Source organism: Platalea leucorodia, assembly GCF_965183815.1.
Source record: "Platalea leucorodia genome assembly, chromosome: 18".
NCBI lineage: Eukaryota > Metazoa > Chordata > Aves > Pelecaniformes > Threskiornithidae > Platalea > Platalea leucorodia.
In genome coordinates, this window is record NC_138840.1 from 9584283 (window position 1) to 9601614 (window position 17332).

The 17332-nt window shown below is 55.0% G+C and overlaps 1 protein-coding gene across 1 annotated transcript in view; it reads left to right on the forward strand.

Annotated features, from left to right (window-relative positions):
* Positions 1–3057: 3057 nt before the first annotated feature.
* The window catches only part of ARID1A (AT-rich interaction domain 1A), a gene marked incomplete at its 3' end in the record, with an annotated part of 60374 nt that continues 46099 nt past the window's right edge, over positions 3058–17332 (forward strand). The window contains exon 1 of the mRNA XM_082329649.1: positions 3058–4516. Coding sequence (XP_082185775.1) covers positions 3374–4516 — 1143 coding nt within the window. The 5' untranslated portion in view covers positions 3058–3373. The remainder of the gene's footprint in view (positions 4517–17332) is intronic.

The following is a 17332-nucleotide window of genomic DNA, read 5'->3' on the forward strand; positions in this document are numbered from 1 at the left end:
CGCCATGTGAGCGCGCGGCTCCCCGGCCGGGCCGGGGGAAAGCCTGCCCAGCGCCCGCGGAGACGGGGAGGAGAGGGCCGCTGCCCGCTGCTTGGCAGCGACCGCGCGGGCCGAGAGAGCCTTGACGCGTTGCGATGGAAAGTCTCGTCCGGTTCTGCAGAGCTGGGAAGAGGGTGGTCACGCCACGGGATGGCCGGACCGGCGGAGGACTTTCGGCTCTTAGGTGGAAAGGTTGTTGAGAACTGTACTGTCGTCTGCTTCCCAAACCCCATAGCTGGAATTTCATCGAATGCCTTAGTATTTAGTGAAGTGCCAGGGCCTCATTGATGAGGCATATTCCAAAATCTGCTTCAGCTTTCACAAACATTTGTTAAAGTGAGTGTCTCCTTATTGTGTGGGTGGCTGGGGAATCCAGTCTGCTTTTCACATTACAGTCAACACCAGGTTTCATAGTCTGCCATAGCGCTCTTTGAAGGAGATCCCAAAAGCCTGACACATGTAGAGAGGTTGCAAGCGTGGAGGCTTTGGCTGCACCTGAGCTGCACCCAAGCTCCCGAACCGCAGCCCTGAAACTGTTGGTGGTGCTCAGCTGGACGGCGGGGCTTTGCTTCCTGGGGCAGACCGCAGCTTTGGAGCTGGGGAGGTGGTTGCTCAGGGCGGTTCTGGGATTAAATGGCAGAATTCTCTCCCGTTTGTTGGGTTTTTTTAACTCTAGTGCAAATGAAACATCTGGAGAAGCGCACTTTGGTGCCGTGGCGCACTGCAGCCCACCACAGACGTTAGTAAAGGCACTGGGCCTCACTTGGGAGAACCCAGCCTGAGGTGCTGAGTTCTCCCCTCTGCGGCTTTCTCTTTCCAGAAGCCGGGGTTTGATCAAATGGCAGAGGCTCCTCTGAAGAGAGCACGCAGAGCAACGCTCTGTTCTAGCATGTTCCACAGTTTTCACACTCTTCCGAAGAAGAGGATCTCGGCAGTTTTGCTGCTCTGTGGTCCACGCAGATATCAGTAAAGCCACAGGGCCTCCCCTGTGAGAGCCCAGCGCCGTCCCGGGGCTCCAACCTCCACCAAGGCCTTTGAGTACTACCACAATGTCATCATTTATTACCCCTTTGGTTCTAGTAGTTTATTTACAGCTGTGGAGAAAGACCGACTGACCAGTTTGCTGAGATGGAATCTGCTCCGCGTTGCACAGTCAACTGTAAAGACTAAAATGGCAAAGCTGTCTTTGTTCGGGAGCCTGCGGGGCACTTTATTGCTCTAGAATACATTTAAAATTTTGCTACTTATTGCCCTGTCCCACCTCCCCTCCCACTTTCCAGCTTTGGAATAAACCCCTTTGTTCCGCCACCTGCATTCTAGGTGATAAATATTTTATGTTGTAAGTTTTATAATGAGTGTGAGGGTCGGGTTGACAGCAGTAGCCACCGAAATCTTCATTTCCTCCGTAACAGGCATGCGGCGCTGGCAGTGATTCCGTCCTTCTACGCGTTGCCCTCCCTCTTGCTCTGGACTGGGGCCTCCCCGTGTCATCGGTGCTGTTGGAACGGGATTTCTCGTGGTGTGTCCCGCTGACGGTTAGACTCGGGCCCTGGGCTTTGTTCGCCCTACAGCTGGTACTCGGGGTTACGTCTGCCCCGTTTTGTGTTTCGAGGTGATGTTCTAAAATGGCGGCCTCAGACCTCAGAAGCGTCTTTTGAGTCTCCACCCATTGTTTTCTGATGTTTTCTCTCTCCTTAAAGTTGTATTTACTTAAACTTCACTTTTCCAAATGTTTCCGTATTCCCGAGGAGGCACCTGCCCAGATTCAGCACCTGGGACCCAGATCCAAACCGTTCCGTCACCACCATTTTTACTGGGCAACTGCGTCCTAATTTCTGAGAGCTTGGTTTTTATAATCGGAATAACTCATCTTTTTGTATCTTCCACGCTCTGCTGCAGACCCGTACCGTCTGAAGTAAAACACGCAACTCCAGAACCCGCTGGCGCAGCAGAGGCCGTGGCCGGGACGGAGTTCCAGGTACGTCTCCCTCCTCCCTCCTCCCGCTCCGGGAAAGGCCGCGGGGATGGAGGAGGTGGGAATCTGGGTCTGGAAGGGTTGCAGAAGAGCACGGCCTAATTCTCAGTTCACCTCTTGACAGCTGGGGAGCTTCAGCACCGCCTTACCCCGTGCGATTGCGGAGCACCCGCTCCCATTGCTCAACGTGTTGTGTCTAGACACGTCCAGGTGGTTTTGGTGCTCCCCATCCACCGCCCCGAGGGAGCTCCTGGTTCAGTGCCCGCTGCCGTCGCTTTGGCAGAGCGGGAACGGGACTTTCTTGGATGTCCGTGTGTGCAGCTACAGCTCTGGCGCGCCGCCAACGCCTTTTCCAGAGGGACACAACCAGCCGCGAGGAAATGACAGCCGCTAAGAGTTTGCAAAGGCCAGTTCTAGATGGAATTTCTAGGGACAAAGAAGAGGCGCTTCGTTAACCCGCCGGCCACCTCCCCGCCGGAGCCCCGGAGCCGGCGGCCGGGCAGGCGGCCCCGCGCCCCCGCCGCTCGCCCGCAGGACCCCCCGCCGGAGGACGCCGCCTCGCTGCCCCGGCCAGCGCCCCGCCGAGGTAAGGGCCGGGCCGCTGCCCCCCGCCCCGGCGCCGCCGGCTGCCCCGCGCCGCGCCCCGGCCCCGCGGGCGCCGCGGGTCCCCCGGCCCGGCCCGGCCCGGGCGGGCGCGGCGGGGCTCGGCGGCCGCGCTCGGCTCCGCGGATCCGCTGCGGGTTTTGCGTGCGGCAGCCTCCGCCGCGCCGAGCCGCCAGCGGCCGGGGCCGGCCCGCTCCTCCTTTGTGACGGGGGGGAAGGCTCCCGTCCGGGCCGCGCTCCGCTCCGCTCCGGGTTTGGCAGGCGGCCGCGGCGCTGGGTAAAATGGCAGTGCTGAGCCTCGTGTCGGAGTGAGCCCCGCTCGGCGGACCGGAGTCGGGAGCTGCCGCTCGGCTCGCCCAGCCCGGCCCCGCCGCCGCTCGGCCCGGCTCCGGGGACGGCGCCCGCCCGCCCGCCGTGTCCCCCCTCCCTCCCTCCCGCCTCTCCCGCACCGGGAGCCCCGTCCCGGGTCCCCCCCTCCTCCTCCTTCCCCCCCGCTCCCTCCTCCTCCCCTTTCTCCGCCGGCTGCAACCGAGGAGGTACAGCGGGGCCAGGCCCCGGGAAGCCCAGCCCAGCGGAGCCCTCCCCGCCTCGCCAACCAGGCCGGGGGGGAATGAGCCCCCGCTGCCCTGAAGAGCCCGCCGCCGCCTGAGCGGGGAGCAGCAGAGCAGCGAGGCCTCACGCCGGCCGGCCAGGCAGGGAGCAGCTCGGGGGGGACCGGTCCGGGGGGGGGGTGGCTGGGTGGGGAGGGGGGGGATCATGGCTGCTCAGGTCGCCCCCGCCGCCGCCAGCAGCCTGGGCGCCCCGGCTCCATCCGAGCTGAAGAAAGCGGAGGCGCAGCAGCGGGATTGTCCCCCGGAGGAGGCGGGGGGTGAGGCGGCGGCGGAGCGCGGCGGCGGCGGCGGCGAGAAGCAGGCGGAGAGCGAGGGCCCCGCGGGGAAGGAGCTGCAGGACGGGGCCGAGAGCAACGGAGGGGGCGCAGGGGCCGAGTCCGACCTGAAGAGCTCGAACGGGAACCCGGGCCCCAGGCCCGCCGCCGCCACCCTGAACAATAACCTCCCGGAGCCGCCCGGTGGCGGCGGCGGCAGCGACGGGGTGGGGGCGCCGCAGCAGCAGCAGCCGCCGCAGCAGCCTCCCCCTTCCCACCCGGCCGCCTTGCCCCCGCCAGCCTACGGCTTCGGGCAGCCCTACGGCCGGGGCGCCCAGGCCGCCGCCGCCGCCGCGGCCGCCGCCGCCGCTGCCTTCCACCAACATGGCGGACAACAAAGCCCTGGCATGGCAGCGCTGCAGAGCGGGGGCCTGGAGCAGTCCTACCCGGGGCCGGCGGGAGCCCCCGCGGGGCCGCCCCCTCCCCAGAACTCGCACGGCGGCGCCGAGCACGGCTTCCCCAACCACCAGTACAACTCCTACTACGCGGCCGGGGCCGGGCGCAGCGCCGGCTCCTACCCGCCTCCCCCCCAGGCCTACGCCCTGAGCTCCCCCCGGGGCAGCGCGCAGAGCTCCGCTCCGGCGGCCGCCGGCGCCAAGTCCCCCGCCGCCGCCGCCGCCTTCCAGCAGCAGCGCTTCGGGGTCATGGGGCCCTCGGCCGCCGGCGGCGCAGGAGGAGGGGGCGCCACCCCGCAGCCCACGGCCACCCCCACCCTCAACCAGCTCCTCACCTCCCCCAGCTCCGCCCGCGGCTACCAGGGGTACCCCGGGGGCGACTATAGCGGCGGGCCGCAGGACGGGGGAGCCGCCGCCAAGGGCCCGGCCGCGGCGGAGATGGTCTCGCAGTACGGCGGGGGCAGCGGCCAGGGCTGGGCCGCGGCGGCCGGCGGGGCCCCGCCGAGGAGCCACCACGCGCCCATGAGCCCCGGGAGCAGCGGCGGCGGCGGCGGGCAGTCCCTCGGCAGGAGCCAGCAGGTAACGGCCGGGCCGCGTGGGGCGGGCGGGCGGCGCGCCGGGGGGGCCGGGAGCGGGCCGGGAGCGGGCCGGGGGCGGCGGGGGGCGAGGGGCCCGGGGCGGGGGGACGGCGCCTCTCCCGCGGGTTCCCCCCGCCGGGCCGGCGCTGCCGGGGAGCTGCCATTGTCTGTGCCTGCTCGCTCGCTCTAAAATGGCTGCCTCGCCGCCTTCCCTTCCTCCCTCCCCGGCCTTTGTGCGAGGCTCCCGGCCGGCCGCCCCGCCGCCCCGGCCCGCTCCGGGGGCTCCGGCGGGGCGGGGGGGGGGGGGGAGCGGGCCGGCCGCCCCCGGCCGAGGGCGGCGAGGGGCCGGCGGGGCCGGGCGCGGGGGGCCGGGGCGGCGGGCGGGCGCGCCCGGGCCGACGCGTGGCCCCGGCGGCGGCGCCGCCGCCATCCGCGCCGCCGCCCCGGGCCCCGCCGCCCCGCTCCCCTCGGCGGCCCCGCCGGCCCCCGCCCCGGGGGGCCCGCACCCCTCGGCGGGCAGCGGCGGGGTCCGGCGGGGCGGCCGCGGCTCGGCCGGGCCGCCCGGGGCCATCTTCCCCGGCGGGCGGGCGGCCGGGGCCTGCGGCCGGGAGCGCCGGTAGACGGCTCGGCGATGGGAGCAGCGAGTGCAGATCGCTTTGGTTTGGGATTTGAATTATGGAGGTAAAATCCTTCTGTCAAAGCCAGGAGACAGTTGGTCTTAGGTTGACATCCTATCTGTGATCTGATTGGCTCCCCATCTCCTGCTCTTGGCCATTTATAATTGCCTCTGATGTAATGGTACAACAATCCTGATGAGCTCATAAACTTTTACACTCGGCTTTTCTGCCAGCCCCGGGCCCGCCGCGGCCCCGCGCGCCGCCGACTCGGCCCCCCGCCGCCGGCACCGGCCGTGACCTTGAGGCGGCCGGGGGCAGCCCCGCACCGGGAGCGGAGCAGCCCCGCACCGGGAGCGGAGCAGCCCCGCACCGGGGGCCGAGCCCCGCACCGGGGGCCGAGCCGCCCCGCACCGGGGGCCGAGCAGCCCCGCACCGGGGGCCGAGCCCCGCACGGGGAGCGGAGCAGCCCCGCACGGGGAGCGGAGCCGCCCCGCACCGGGGGCCGAGCCGCCCCGCACCGGGGGCCGAGCCGCCCCGCACCGGGGGCCGAGCCGCCCCGCACCGGGGGCCGAGCAGCCCCGCACGGGGGCCGAGCAGCCCCGCACCGGGGGCCGAGCAGCCCCGCACCGGGAGCGGAGCAGCCCCGCACCGGGGGCCGAGCCCCGCCGGCCGCCCCGCGTTGCGTTGTGCCTGGAACAAAAGAGGAGGCGATGGCGTTTTGTTTGTACCTTGGGTTTATTTTGCTTGTGGTGTTTCACGCAGCCTGGAACGGGGTCTGTGTTGTCGGAACAGTGGCAGGGCCGCTCCGCACAATGGGCTCGCTGTTTGTTTTGGTTATGTGACTTTCCCTTTGGTATAAATGATTTCTTTGATGGATCTGAGGATGCGTTTGTTCCTGGCTGATTTTGACCCTTTTCAAAACTGGGGCTGTTTGGATTCTTTATTAGATGGAGAACGTGGGGGTTTCTGGGGTATGTTACAGCCTTAAGAAGGAAAAAGAAAACCAAACAACAGAACAATCAAACCCAAACTTGTGGCCGAAGCACCAAAAACGGTGAATTATCAATTTACGTTCAATAGACGGTCAGTGTACCTTAAGGTAGGGCAGGCCTGAGCCTCTGGCCCTGTGTCTTGGGGCACATTTTGACTGACTTTGAGCAAGCAGCGATGCCTCTCCTTCCCCGCATAAATAAGGGACCTATTACGGCCATTCAGGGGCTGCTTGGGGTCAGGCTCAGCAGTGTCACAACTCTTGGCTTTCCAGAGGAGTGCAAACAGGAAAAGACGAGCCTGAGAATTAAATTTATTGTTGCATGCGTAGAGTTACCTGTTTGCTGGGAATACGGCCGCGGAGGAGAAGGCAGCGCAGCGTACGCATCAGACATTTTAGATACAGGGAAAAGTGGTGCTGGTCTCTAGTATCTGGAAATCCTGACGAAAAGCAGGTTGCTCTCCGAGTTCAGACGTGCGTCTCCGAGGCCTGTCGCGGCCTCGTGCGGGACTGACAGACTTCCCTTTTCATTCTCTGTACTTTGCTCTAACTTCAGGCCCCGGGTCGCAGACATTTGATGCCGCCTAGCGCGACGTGCGGCCTCGAGTTTCCCTTCTCGCTCAGTGCTTCTCCTGGGTCGATCTGAAAACTGCTTAATTTTTGTTCCTTGATTACCGAAGGCAACGTCTCCTTCAGCGTCTTGAATTACTTAATTGGCTTTTCTGTCAGATTGAAATAGTGCTCTCTAAGAGAGTGCATCTTATCTCTGCTGCGGTCATCAAACTGTCCAGCGGTGACTGGTAGCGAGTATTCGATTATCCTCGGCGAAGGTTTCCGCTCCTCAGGAATACGTTCGTGCGTACCTGCAGTACGTCCGGACAAATGTCACGGATGCGAGGGTGTTTACTTGAAGGTACTTTTTGTATCCTGAAAAATTTCAATTTAGATAAAGTGCGTGCCAAAATACGGTGTCGGATTGGACTTTTCAAGCGGGTATTTTGCTACAGCACATATCTGACAAAAGCGTGCTCTGTCAGTATTGTGATATGAATTTGTAAAGGAAGCTTATTTTGTCTTGGAAAATGAATTTAACTTGATTCCACGAGCTGCTGATATGTAGTGTATTAATAATACCTGCATAACTAGTCCCATCAACTGGAACTATTAACGAATAGTTGTTCTGAGAAATAGCTGAACTTTGGGTAGTACAAATAACGGATACAAAAAGTAAGCCAACAACCCCCCCATCCCGAAAACCAAACCACCCCCCCCCCCCCCAGAATCCTTTTTTTTTTTTTTGTGCCAAGGATTATTGGCCTCAAACTTGACAACTGCTTTTTTCTTTTTTTTTCCTGCTGGAAAAAGAAAAGAACAAACTTACCTAGCATGATGAAAAAAGCTTCCACATGTCATCTGTGCTGCCCACGAGAGTTGGTTGATTATTAATTATACTCCACTCCTAAATTACAGCCTCCTTTCGTTCTGCCCTCTGTTAAATTCCCTAGGTTGGGAGAGTTTACAGCTTGGTGTCTTGTCTTTGTCTGGTAGAGCGATGAACAGAGTGGGTACTTACCACCTAACTGCTAAGAAACTCGAGAGGAGAATGTCATTCCTCTGACCAGACACCAGGAGAAGCATCTCTTGGTGCAGGCTTGGAGAAGGTGACGTGGGAAGAGCGTGGGGTTCCTCCGCTCGGGAATCCTTGGGACAGCAGACCTGAGGTTTTGGGGAGGGGAAGCAGCGCTGTGCAGCAGAGAGAAGCGCCTTTAATTCTTGACACTCTTTAGGTTTTACGAATGATGCCAAAGTTTCATCACGTTGCTCATCAAGAAAGGCACGGTCATTTCTGGCGTGAAAATTGTTTTGGTGGGATATTTCCTGTCGTAAAACGAGCGCGTGGTCCCTCGCCCGGGGCCGGACCCGGTCCGTAGCCCTCGCGGACACCTTTGCTCGCTGGCCGCTCCCGGGAGGCCGGTGCTGAGCGGGAGCCCCTGCGAAGGCCGGCATGCGCCGGGTTTCTCGCGACTGCGATGGAGGACTTGGCTTTTTTTTATTTTTTTATTTTTTTTTCTCTGATGGCCTCTATAGCTGGGAAATGTGGAGTAGGTTCAAGAGATCAGAATGGCTGTTTTACAGTGTGTGGGATGAGAAATCTGTGGTTTTTTTCTGTGGGAATGACTCGTAAGAAACCAGGCCAGGGATCTTAGTTTTCAATTTTTCCAGCTCTATCGTGTATTTGTTTCCACCCCCCTTCCCCTCAGAGCGTCTAGCAGTTCTTAATAATACGCTGGCTTTCCCGGTGTCTTGGGACTTAGGGAAACTGCTTAAGAGAAGGGACTTGCCTCCCTTTAACAGGCGGGCATTTCTCGTGGTACGCGCTTTCCCCGCAACGAACGTCGTCTCCTGTAACGGGAGATGTCTTTGGATCGCATCAAACGTTGGCGCGTTGGATAACCTCCCCGTAGGTGCATGGGCATCTCTGGGCCTCTCTCGTAAGTTCAGTGAAGGCAGTTTAAAAATCGTATGTTATTAAAAAAATGCTTTTGGGCCTGTTGCCATACAATAGCTATTTTTTGTTGACTTAGATCTCAACTTTAGTAGCAAGTGAGGCATGAAAAATGTTGTTGAAAATATGTTTTTTAAACTAAATTGGCACCAAATGGCTCTGTGCTGCCAATGAGCTGCGATATCTTGGAATCGGAAATTGAGACCTGGCTCCCGTTGGCTTGTGCCGCAGGGTTTTTCCTTGCTTAGCATTAATGTCGGGAGCCCTTGCGTGGCTCGCAGGGTGTAGCACGCACTAGATCTTTCCAACCAAAAGGAGAGCGGTACGTCGTCTTCTTCAGGGGTAGGGTTTGCCTCTGAGTCAGTGATTTTAGGCCTTGGCTGTTTTAGAAAAAGTAGGAAAATTGTGCTAGTTTAATTTTGTTGTAAAGATCTAGTTAATTCTGGTGTGGACGCTGAAGGTTTTGCTGGCTTACCTTTTTGAATAGTCAGCGCTAGTCTGAAGTAAGCTAGGGTTTGCCTGATTCTCTTAAAATCTTGTTTTCTGAAATACCGCCTCCTCGACGCTCGGTTTTGAGGTGCCCAGGGTTTGCAGGCAGGATACGTGTAGGATGCGGGGCAGTAAACCTCAGGTCTGGCTCTCAGCTGGAGCTCTTTCCCCTGCCCTTACCGCCACCAGTTTACTGGGAAGCCGGGGCCCAACCAGAGGGTGGTTGTGTAGCATCTTTCCCGTGGCGGGACGGGGTTAGCCAGCCTTGCCTACCTGCCTTTTACAAAGTATAAATGAAATGTTCGGTCAGTATTTGTTATCTGGGCTAGGGGAGGGTTTCTACATACAGCGTCTCTTGTAATTGTGTTGGTTGCAAGGCAGAAATGTGATTTTTGGGAAGGCTGTATGTTTGACTTTCTGGCTTTTTTTTTTTTTTTTTTTTTTGGCTGGAATGCTTACTGGTTTCCTAAAACTAACTGTCCAGTTTAATTCCTTTTACCTGCTACAACTTCTGTTTCCTGAAGCTCCTGCTCAACAAACGGGCAGAGCCTCTTCCCTGTTCTTCAGTAACACTAGAAACGGGGGCTGGGGGAAGCATGAGAATCAAACGTTCTGTTACGTGTCCGTAACTGTTCTCGTGAGCTTGGCATGTTCGTAATACTTCGGGTTTTTTCTGAAGTCTTATTTGGGAACACTGGTCCGTGAATACTACGTTACAGGAGTATTACACGAGACACTATTAAGGGTCTTACATGAAGACCGTACTAAAAAATCCAGCAGCTTTCCTTCAGAGAGAAACTAATATCTAAAATTAGGCTAAATAGCGCAGCTGTTCGTTTTCTCTGTTACCTCATAGGCGACTTTTCCACCATTTTTCTTCCTGCTCTTTTCAAAGGAACACCACCAACTTGGAAATCCAGTTTTTACCCTATGAATCTGAATCTGTGATCTCGGTAATTAAAATATTAGAGGAGAAAGATGCCCTTTCCAGTTTTTACTCTGTGTATTTGAAATTCTTTGTCTAGTCAGTTTGATTTCTTTTTTGAATTGCAACTCCTGTGTGATGGATTGCTCTGGGGAAAAGCTCATCAGCATGCCATTGCCCAATTCCTGCCAAGAATGTTTGAAACTCTCGAGTAGCAGCAGTAGCAAAGCAGAAACCGAAGGCAGGCAAGCGTAATTGCGGGGGGGGGGGGGGGGGGGGGGGGGATGAAAAAGATAAGCTTGTCAGTATTTAGCATTGCTGTTACGGTTACTTGCTTTTTCTTCTGGAAGGGTCCTTAAACCATCAGCAAGGATGCAAAAATAGTACCTCCCCTTTTGTTCTGGGGGAAAAAATAAAGGGAACGTTTTTCCTGGGAAAAAAATGTTTTTGAGGAGAAGTCCTGCAGAAGTTTTTCTGTCATGTGCTGATTGCAAGAAGTTCAGCCTTTCATTTATCCGGAGGTTACGCCTGTGCAGTGGTAAAACTATCCTGGATGTCTGTTAGCCAAAGCCATAAATCTCCAGCTAGAAGTGAATGACAGGTGGGATTGGAGGAAAAAAAGCAGTTTTCTTTGGCACGCTGGACCAAAACTGGCAGGCGCTCTGTCTGGGGCCCTGCCGTCCGCCTGTTCGTGGATGACACGAGAGGAGCTGATGCCTTTTTGTTTCTCCTTTTAGTGGCTGGAAAAGCAGAGAAGTCGGTCACCTGAAGAGAGACCGTGTGTACTTTCTGTGGGCTGGGGAAGACCATGCTGTGTTTATAAATCGATTCCAGTAAAATTCCAATCATAGATTTAATGTCATCTCTGCTGCATTGAGTGTAAGCTTGTCATTCTTAGGGCTGAAATTCTGTAGAAACGAGGTTTCGGGCAGTCTTTTGTTCCGCCCTGGTGCGTAGAGGAGGAACGTGGGGTCTGAAGTTCTTGCAGTGACTTTTTCAGCGGAAGCAGCTGAGATGCTGATGTGGGAACTTGCCAAGGTGAGGCACTAGGGCTGGGACAGGGTGGAGAGTGGAATATAGGTCTTCTGAGTCTCATCCTGTGCGGGAAGTGTGAGACCATCTTTCCTCCCCAGTGCGTGGTTTTAGCCGAATATATTGTTAAGACCCTTTTAATGAGGTTCTGCGCTTAAAGCAGCAGCACCCAAGCCTGCCCTTGGAGGCTCGTTGAATGGAAGAAGCAGGGCTGGAACAGGAGGAGCTGCTTCTCTCAGGACTGAGCTCATGTGCATATTTTACCGGTTCCTGTAGTGTCTTAATCAGATGATAATATGTATTAACATATGGACGAGGGAGGGGTTCCCATTCCTTACTCTTCCTCTGTGCACCTGCACTCGCAGTGTTCTAGCTCAGCAGTTCAGTCGTGCAACTTGAGCATTTTTGAGGTTTTTTGGACTTACATCAAGAAGAGCATTTCCAGGTTTGCCACGGTGTTCTTTCTGGAGTATTTCTGAGTTTAAGTGGCAGCTCAGTAAGTATTTACACAACGTAGGCATGAGCTTTCTGTAGTGAAATGTAAAGGATGCTACGTAATGATAGGTAAACTTAATAAAAGCCGCTTCAGAATTTCTCAGCAAATAATTTTTTTGCTTTATATGTTCAGAGTAAAACGGTAACTCCACCTAGAATCTAATTTCTAATCATGTTCTTTTTTATTTTTTGGGGAGAAAAAAGGGGCAGAAGTGGGTAGGAGCAAATGAAGAAGGGGATTGGTTCATTCTGTAAATACTCAGGGTGAAGGCATTTCTTTATGGGAGGGTGAGAGTGTGGAGATGGAGAGTGTGTGTGTGTGTGAATTCCTGTGAAATTCCCGTGAAAAATCAGTTTGTGTAAATAACTCTGAAAAAGCTGTTGCTCCGTTACAGTTATTGGCGTTTCATGCAATAACCAGCATGTCATTATTTCCTTAAGTTAGCTATAGTAATTGAAACTCTTTCAAGGACAAATTCAATTGCTACGAACTTTTTCTTTTCTTTTTTTCCCCCTTTTTTTCAACTTGAGTAACTTCTCTTCCCCCTGGATAATTAATATTATGCCCAAACTATCCCAAGAAGCTGCTGGCCAGACACGGGGAGCAGTTTTTGGAGGAGCTGGGGGGACCCTGACGCAGCCAGCGTCCCCTCTGCGTGGAGCAGACCCCCGCTGCCCGCTCCTGCTGCGGGCTCGCCCTGGGTTTTGTGGGCGCGTTCAGCCGCGCGGTGACCCAGAGCGGACCGAGGAGCACTTTCACGTTTTTGGTGGGATGTGATGGCGAGATCCTGGATGTGGCTGGGAGCAGAGGGCGCTTCGGTGGTCGCTGATGTCAGGCCGTGGCCTAAGGTGGCCGTGACTTTCCGTCCTGAGAGATTCTGCGAGTCTTCTCAAAGAGAAATTCTTGAAGTTCGGAGGGCTCTGGAATTTCCCTCGGGGAGAATTACTGGGTTAAACAAGTACTTTCCCCCCCCTCCACTCACTTGTGAAATTTCATTCAGGTTTGACTAAGAGAAGCCCTGAAAATTACCATTTCCCTTCTGATGTCAGCACGTTCTGGCACCCTGCCTGTGAATAACAGAACAGGAATGTTTAAAGCCTGCGCTCAGGCCGCGGCCGCAGCTACGCCTCCAGACGCCGCGGTGGGAGACCTGCTCGGCCCCGGCCAGGGCTGAGGCCTGGGGTGCGCTCAGACCGGTGCGTAACGCGGCCAGCTCAAATTGTCGGCAGTGGGTTTGTACTTTCTTAACACCATTAGTGTCCAGAGCGGTCGTGTCAGCAGTGTGAATACGGTCCGAGAAGCACGAGGCACAGAAGAGGGAGGGTACCTGCTCTGAAAACGACCATTCGGTTTGGGGTTTGTGGCACTGAATTTGATCTCTTTGGTGAGCTGAAGGTACGGAGCAGTCTGTGCTGCCTGCAAAATCGTGCTGTCGGTTCGTTGCCTGCATTGTCTTTGTAGGCGACTGTATTTTTCTCATTGAACAGAGGCCTGGATCTGAATTCGAAAGGTCACCTAGCCTGCTGTCCTGCTTCAGGGCAGGGCCAGCTACACCTGAGAACAGGGCTGACCGCGATGGAGCTGCCTCAGTCTGTTTCAGTGCTTTTCTACCCTTAGCACTGGACATTAGGAAAAATATTCCAACTCAAATGGTCTTAATTGAGTATCTGTCGTTGTCCTAGTCTCTCTGGGTATGGAGAACAGAGGCAAAAGTGCAGGGTAACCTGCTTTTCAATGCATAGATTTCTGCCCATCCCCTATTTCCTTGAGATAAACTTGCTAGTTAAATTGCAAAATGTCTCCCTTGGCTTCCAGATGACTGTGCTCGCGGGGGATTGCGTTGACGGGATTGGACTGTCCTGCTTTGCCACCTGAACTTCTTCCAGGGTCCCGGAGCTCGCTCTGTGCTTCTCCGTGCGGGATCCTTCCTGTAGGCTTGTTTGGAGTTCCGTGCTTCGTAACAGTCTGATGATGGATTTAAAGTCCAAATGACTGTAGGACTATGCACCCTGTGCAAGCTTAGGAGGAGAATCTGGTATTCATTAACTGTATGTAAATAATTAAACCAGTGCTAGACTAGAGGTGCTCTTCCCTCAGACATACTTCTTGTGAAATGGTTTGACGAAAAGTTCTTACCTCTGTGCAGAAGATAGATTGAAATGGTGGAAGTGCTGGAATTAGTTAAAACTTGTTTTTTTTCCTTTCCTTTAAATTAAATATCTCTGACTTTGGAGCTGGCATCGCTAATCAAGGAAAAGGCTTCCATTCAAGGCCGGTTCACTGAGTGATCACATGTTCCCCGAAACTGCCTTTTTGTTGTGCTGTGGCTGCGGGCGTTGTGCCGGTGGTCTCAGGCGTGCTGGAGTCCTGCCCTTCAGCTGGGGTAGCTGGGGGGGTGGGAGGGGTATTTTTCTATTAAAAAAAAAAAAACCCTCCAAACTCATTTGCTTGCTGTTGTGTGGGGGGCTTGTGGTAACTGCAGTGCTTTGGATCCCCTGGAAAGGATTCAGGGCAGCTGCTGCATAGAACAGATTTGAACATTTCTTTTTTTTTTTTTTAAATTGCGTGTGGATAATTGTACGGTATTCTGATAGGAAGCATTTAAGTATCAAAGTATCTCCTGGTCTTTCAGTTTATCGTGATATACCAGCGAGGCTAGTGTGAGCAGTTCTCCAGGTCTCGGAAGCCTTTCCTTGCCTCCGCACCCTGCAGCTGGGTGCGTGGGAAGCCTTCAGAGGGGGTGCTCAAAGCCGTATCTCTCAAAATCGGGGTTAATGCTGTAACTACTAGATCACACTTTCTCTCTGGACATGGGGTTGGTTACACCTGGAACAGTTTTCTGTGGTTTTACGAAAAACCATCTCACTGGAAATGTCGTTTCTAGCTGCCTGTGGGCAGAACGTGGCTCCCCTGGAAGCGGGCACGTCAGTGGGGAAGGGACTTTGGGGTGGCGAGGGTGCTAATCCGGGACGAGGGTCCCTAACAGAAACGGCATGAAAGGCACTCTGATTCAGCTCGTGCTCTGGAGGAGAAGCAGAGTGCCTGGCTGTCCACGGTCTCCTCTTGGAGGTGCAGAAGAGACCGACAGACCTGTCGTAAAGTATCCTACCTGCCTGTGCTTTAAAGGTATTTCTAAAGCGCAGAACCTTCCTGTTCGGTTCACAAGGCCTGACAGCGTTGCAAAAGCTTGTTTCCACGTTAATTGTGATTGATTACCTTGCAATCTAGGACAAGATTTCCTTTGAAAAGCTATATGCTGATTTGGTGTCAGGAATTAAAATCAGATGAGGTGATTAGTGTTCTATGAAATATCCCAGAGCGACTGAGTGCTCCTCAGCTTTCAGCTGTGTTTTGGCCCTTAACCCCTGCCTCCCTTCTCCGTCTCTGGAGCAAGGTGCTAAATCTGTTGTCCGCACGCTCAGGCGAATAACTCATTAAGCGTATTGTATCAGGAGATCGTGGTATAATTTGCTGCTGAGCTTCAGCGTGTGGATTTACTGGCTTTAATGATGAATGCAGAGCGTGTTGAAAGTGCACTGCGTCGAGGCAACACCGATGCTTGTACTGAACGGCGAACGTGTATGAAGGTTAGCTTTAAATCTGATCGCTCTGTAAATGGCAATAAACTGTTCAGAGTTGTCACTGCTGTCAAGGTACAGTCATGTCTCATCTTCCTTTTCTCATATGAGTTGTCTTACAGTTTCTTGTTATACCTGTTCCTGAAACCAGTGAAGACTTTGCAGCGTTGGCTGTTCCTCCTCCCCCCATGGCATTGGCACAGTTATGAATTTTTGTATCTTCTCGCCAGCTGCCAGCACACACTCCTTTCAACTTGCTAAGCAACTCCCCACGTTGTTCATTTTGCTTTAAAAAAAAAACTGGATTTTTCTGGGCGTAGATGGAATAAAAGCCCAAGGACAGAAGCGAGCGCGGGGCGGTGGACCCAGGCCTCAAAAATCACCGTAACCAAGGGCTGGTGGGCTTTTTTTTTAAATTATTATTATTTTTAAATAACAATGACCTCGTGTCACTGTGGGGCTGGGATTCGTGTTGGGTTCGCCAAGCGTAAGGAACCTGAATCACGACAGCGTTGGCTTGATGAAGGCTCTAGTAGTGTGCCTTCGCTGCCGTCTGGGAGCTGGCTTGGCTGCAGCTCTGGGTTTCTTGCCTACGTTGTCGTTTCATCTCCCCCGGCCTCCTCCTCTCTTACCAACGCAGGCACGACAGCAGCGCTGCTTTCTGGATGCAAATAGATCATTTGGGTATAAATACTGGAGATTGGTTGTTGCTTGCTATAAAGTTACTGAGTGCATCCTTGGTAAATGCAGATGGTAACTTGTCATTACTTCAATTTTAAATATTTTTGGTTCCGTGGAACCGAAGTGGAGTCTTGAAGGCTGAATTTTGAGGCTAAAATAAGAGAAGGCTCAATAAAATCCACAAAAATAGCATCCGAATTTGTCAGCTGCTGTAATGAGAAGGGAAATAACTTTTCTTTTTCCTATTAGCAAAACAAAGCTTTGTTACCTTGTTTCCTTTTGGGTATAAAATAGCGCGGCGGGGTGGGGAGGGATGGACAGGGCTTGAGGGGTGCTGGGGTGCTTCCTAATGGGGTGACGGCAGGGCTGACGCCAGCGCGGTACAAAGCGCGCGGTGCGGGTGAGCTGCTCCCCGGGAAGGGAGGTGTGTCTGGGATACTCCCGGAGCGGTTCGTGGATCGTGGCCCCAGCGCCTGGCTGGGCGGGGGCGCGCCTTCGGCAGCGACGGCTGATCCGCATCGCCCCAGCCCAAAGCAGGGGTGATGTCCAGCGCTGAACCGTGAGTTCGAACTCAGGGTCTGGGAGGCGAGGGTGATGGAGCGTGGAGTTTTGTGCCAACTTAAACTGAGATTGCCTGTCTCTTCCACAGATTCGTTCCAAACCTCAGATTTCTTGGATTATTTCGATCTTCCTTTACATTGCATTATACACACTTCTGAATAAATTCAGTTATTCTGCAGAAGCAAGGGAGAGCCTGTGTAATGCTGAAACGTGGCTTGGAGAAACTACAGGCCCCGACACGCCGCTCTTATTAAAGCAGGCAGCTGCTCTGGACAAGATGGAGCTCTGCGTGCTGGGATGAGGTAGCCTCCGACAGCTGTACCTCTCTCTTAGGATGAGCGTGGCCCTGTCCTCCTCCATCTTAGTGTGGTGTGTGGTGGGAGAGTTGGGACCATGGAGACGTGTGGTGTTTGAGAGCCCTGACCTGATCCCGAGATGCTTCTCGGGTATGCCCGTACCACCCTGGCATGGTAAGAGGTCACGGGAATTTGCCTGTCCAGTTGAGTCTGTTCAGCCACCATGTATTCTGGTGTAAAATGGGACAAATTTGCAAAGTGATGAGATAGTCAAATACAGATTGAGCTTTCAGACAGACACAGGTGGGTAGAAACCTGCAATGCTGCATTTTACGGGTGAAGAGCTAGTAAGAAATTGTTTTTAGAAAGCTAGGAGGCTATGCTGGAGGTGCTTTACCAACTCTTCAGTGTGCACCAGGACCCATCGGATTTCTGCGCAGAAAGGGCTTTTAATGAATTGGTAAAACTAACTTTGTTCTGGAAAGTAAACTCTAGTGAGCCTCTTGCGTTGGGTCTGCCTTCAGGCCTAAAGTTTTGGAAAACATCCACTGTGTTCAGTAGCAAAAGACATCTGTCCATGAGGTCAGTGTGGCTTGCTTGAAAGGAAACGGGGGTTATGGAGAATTAGCTGGCCGACTGAAGTCT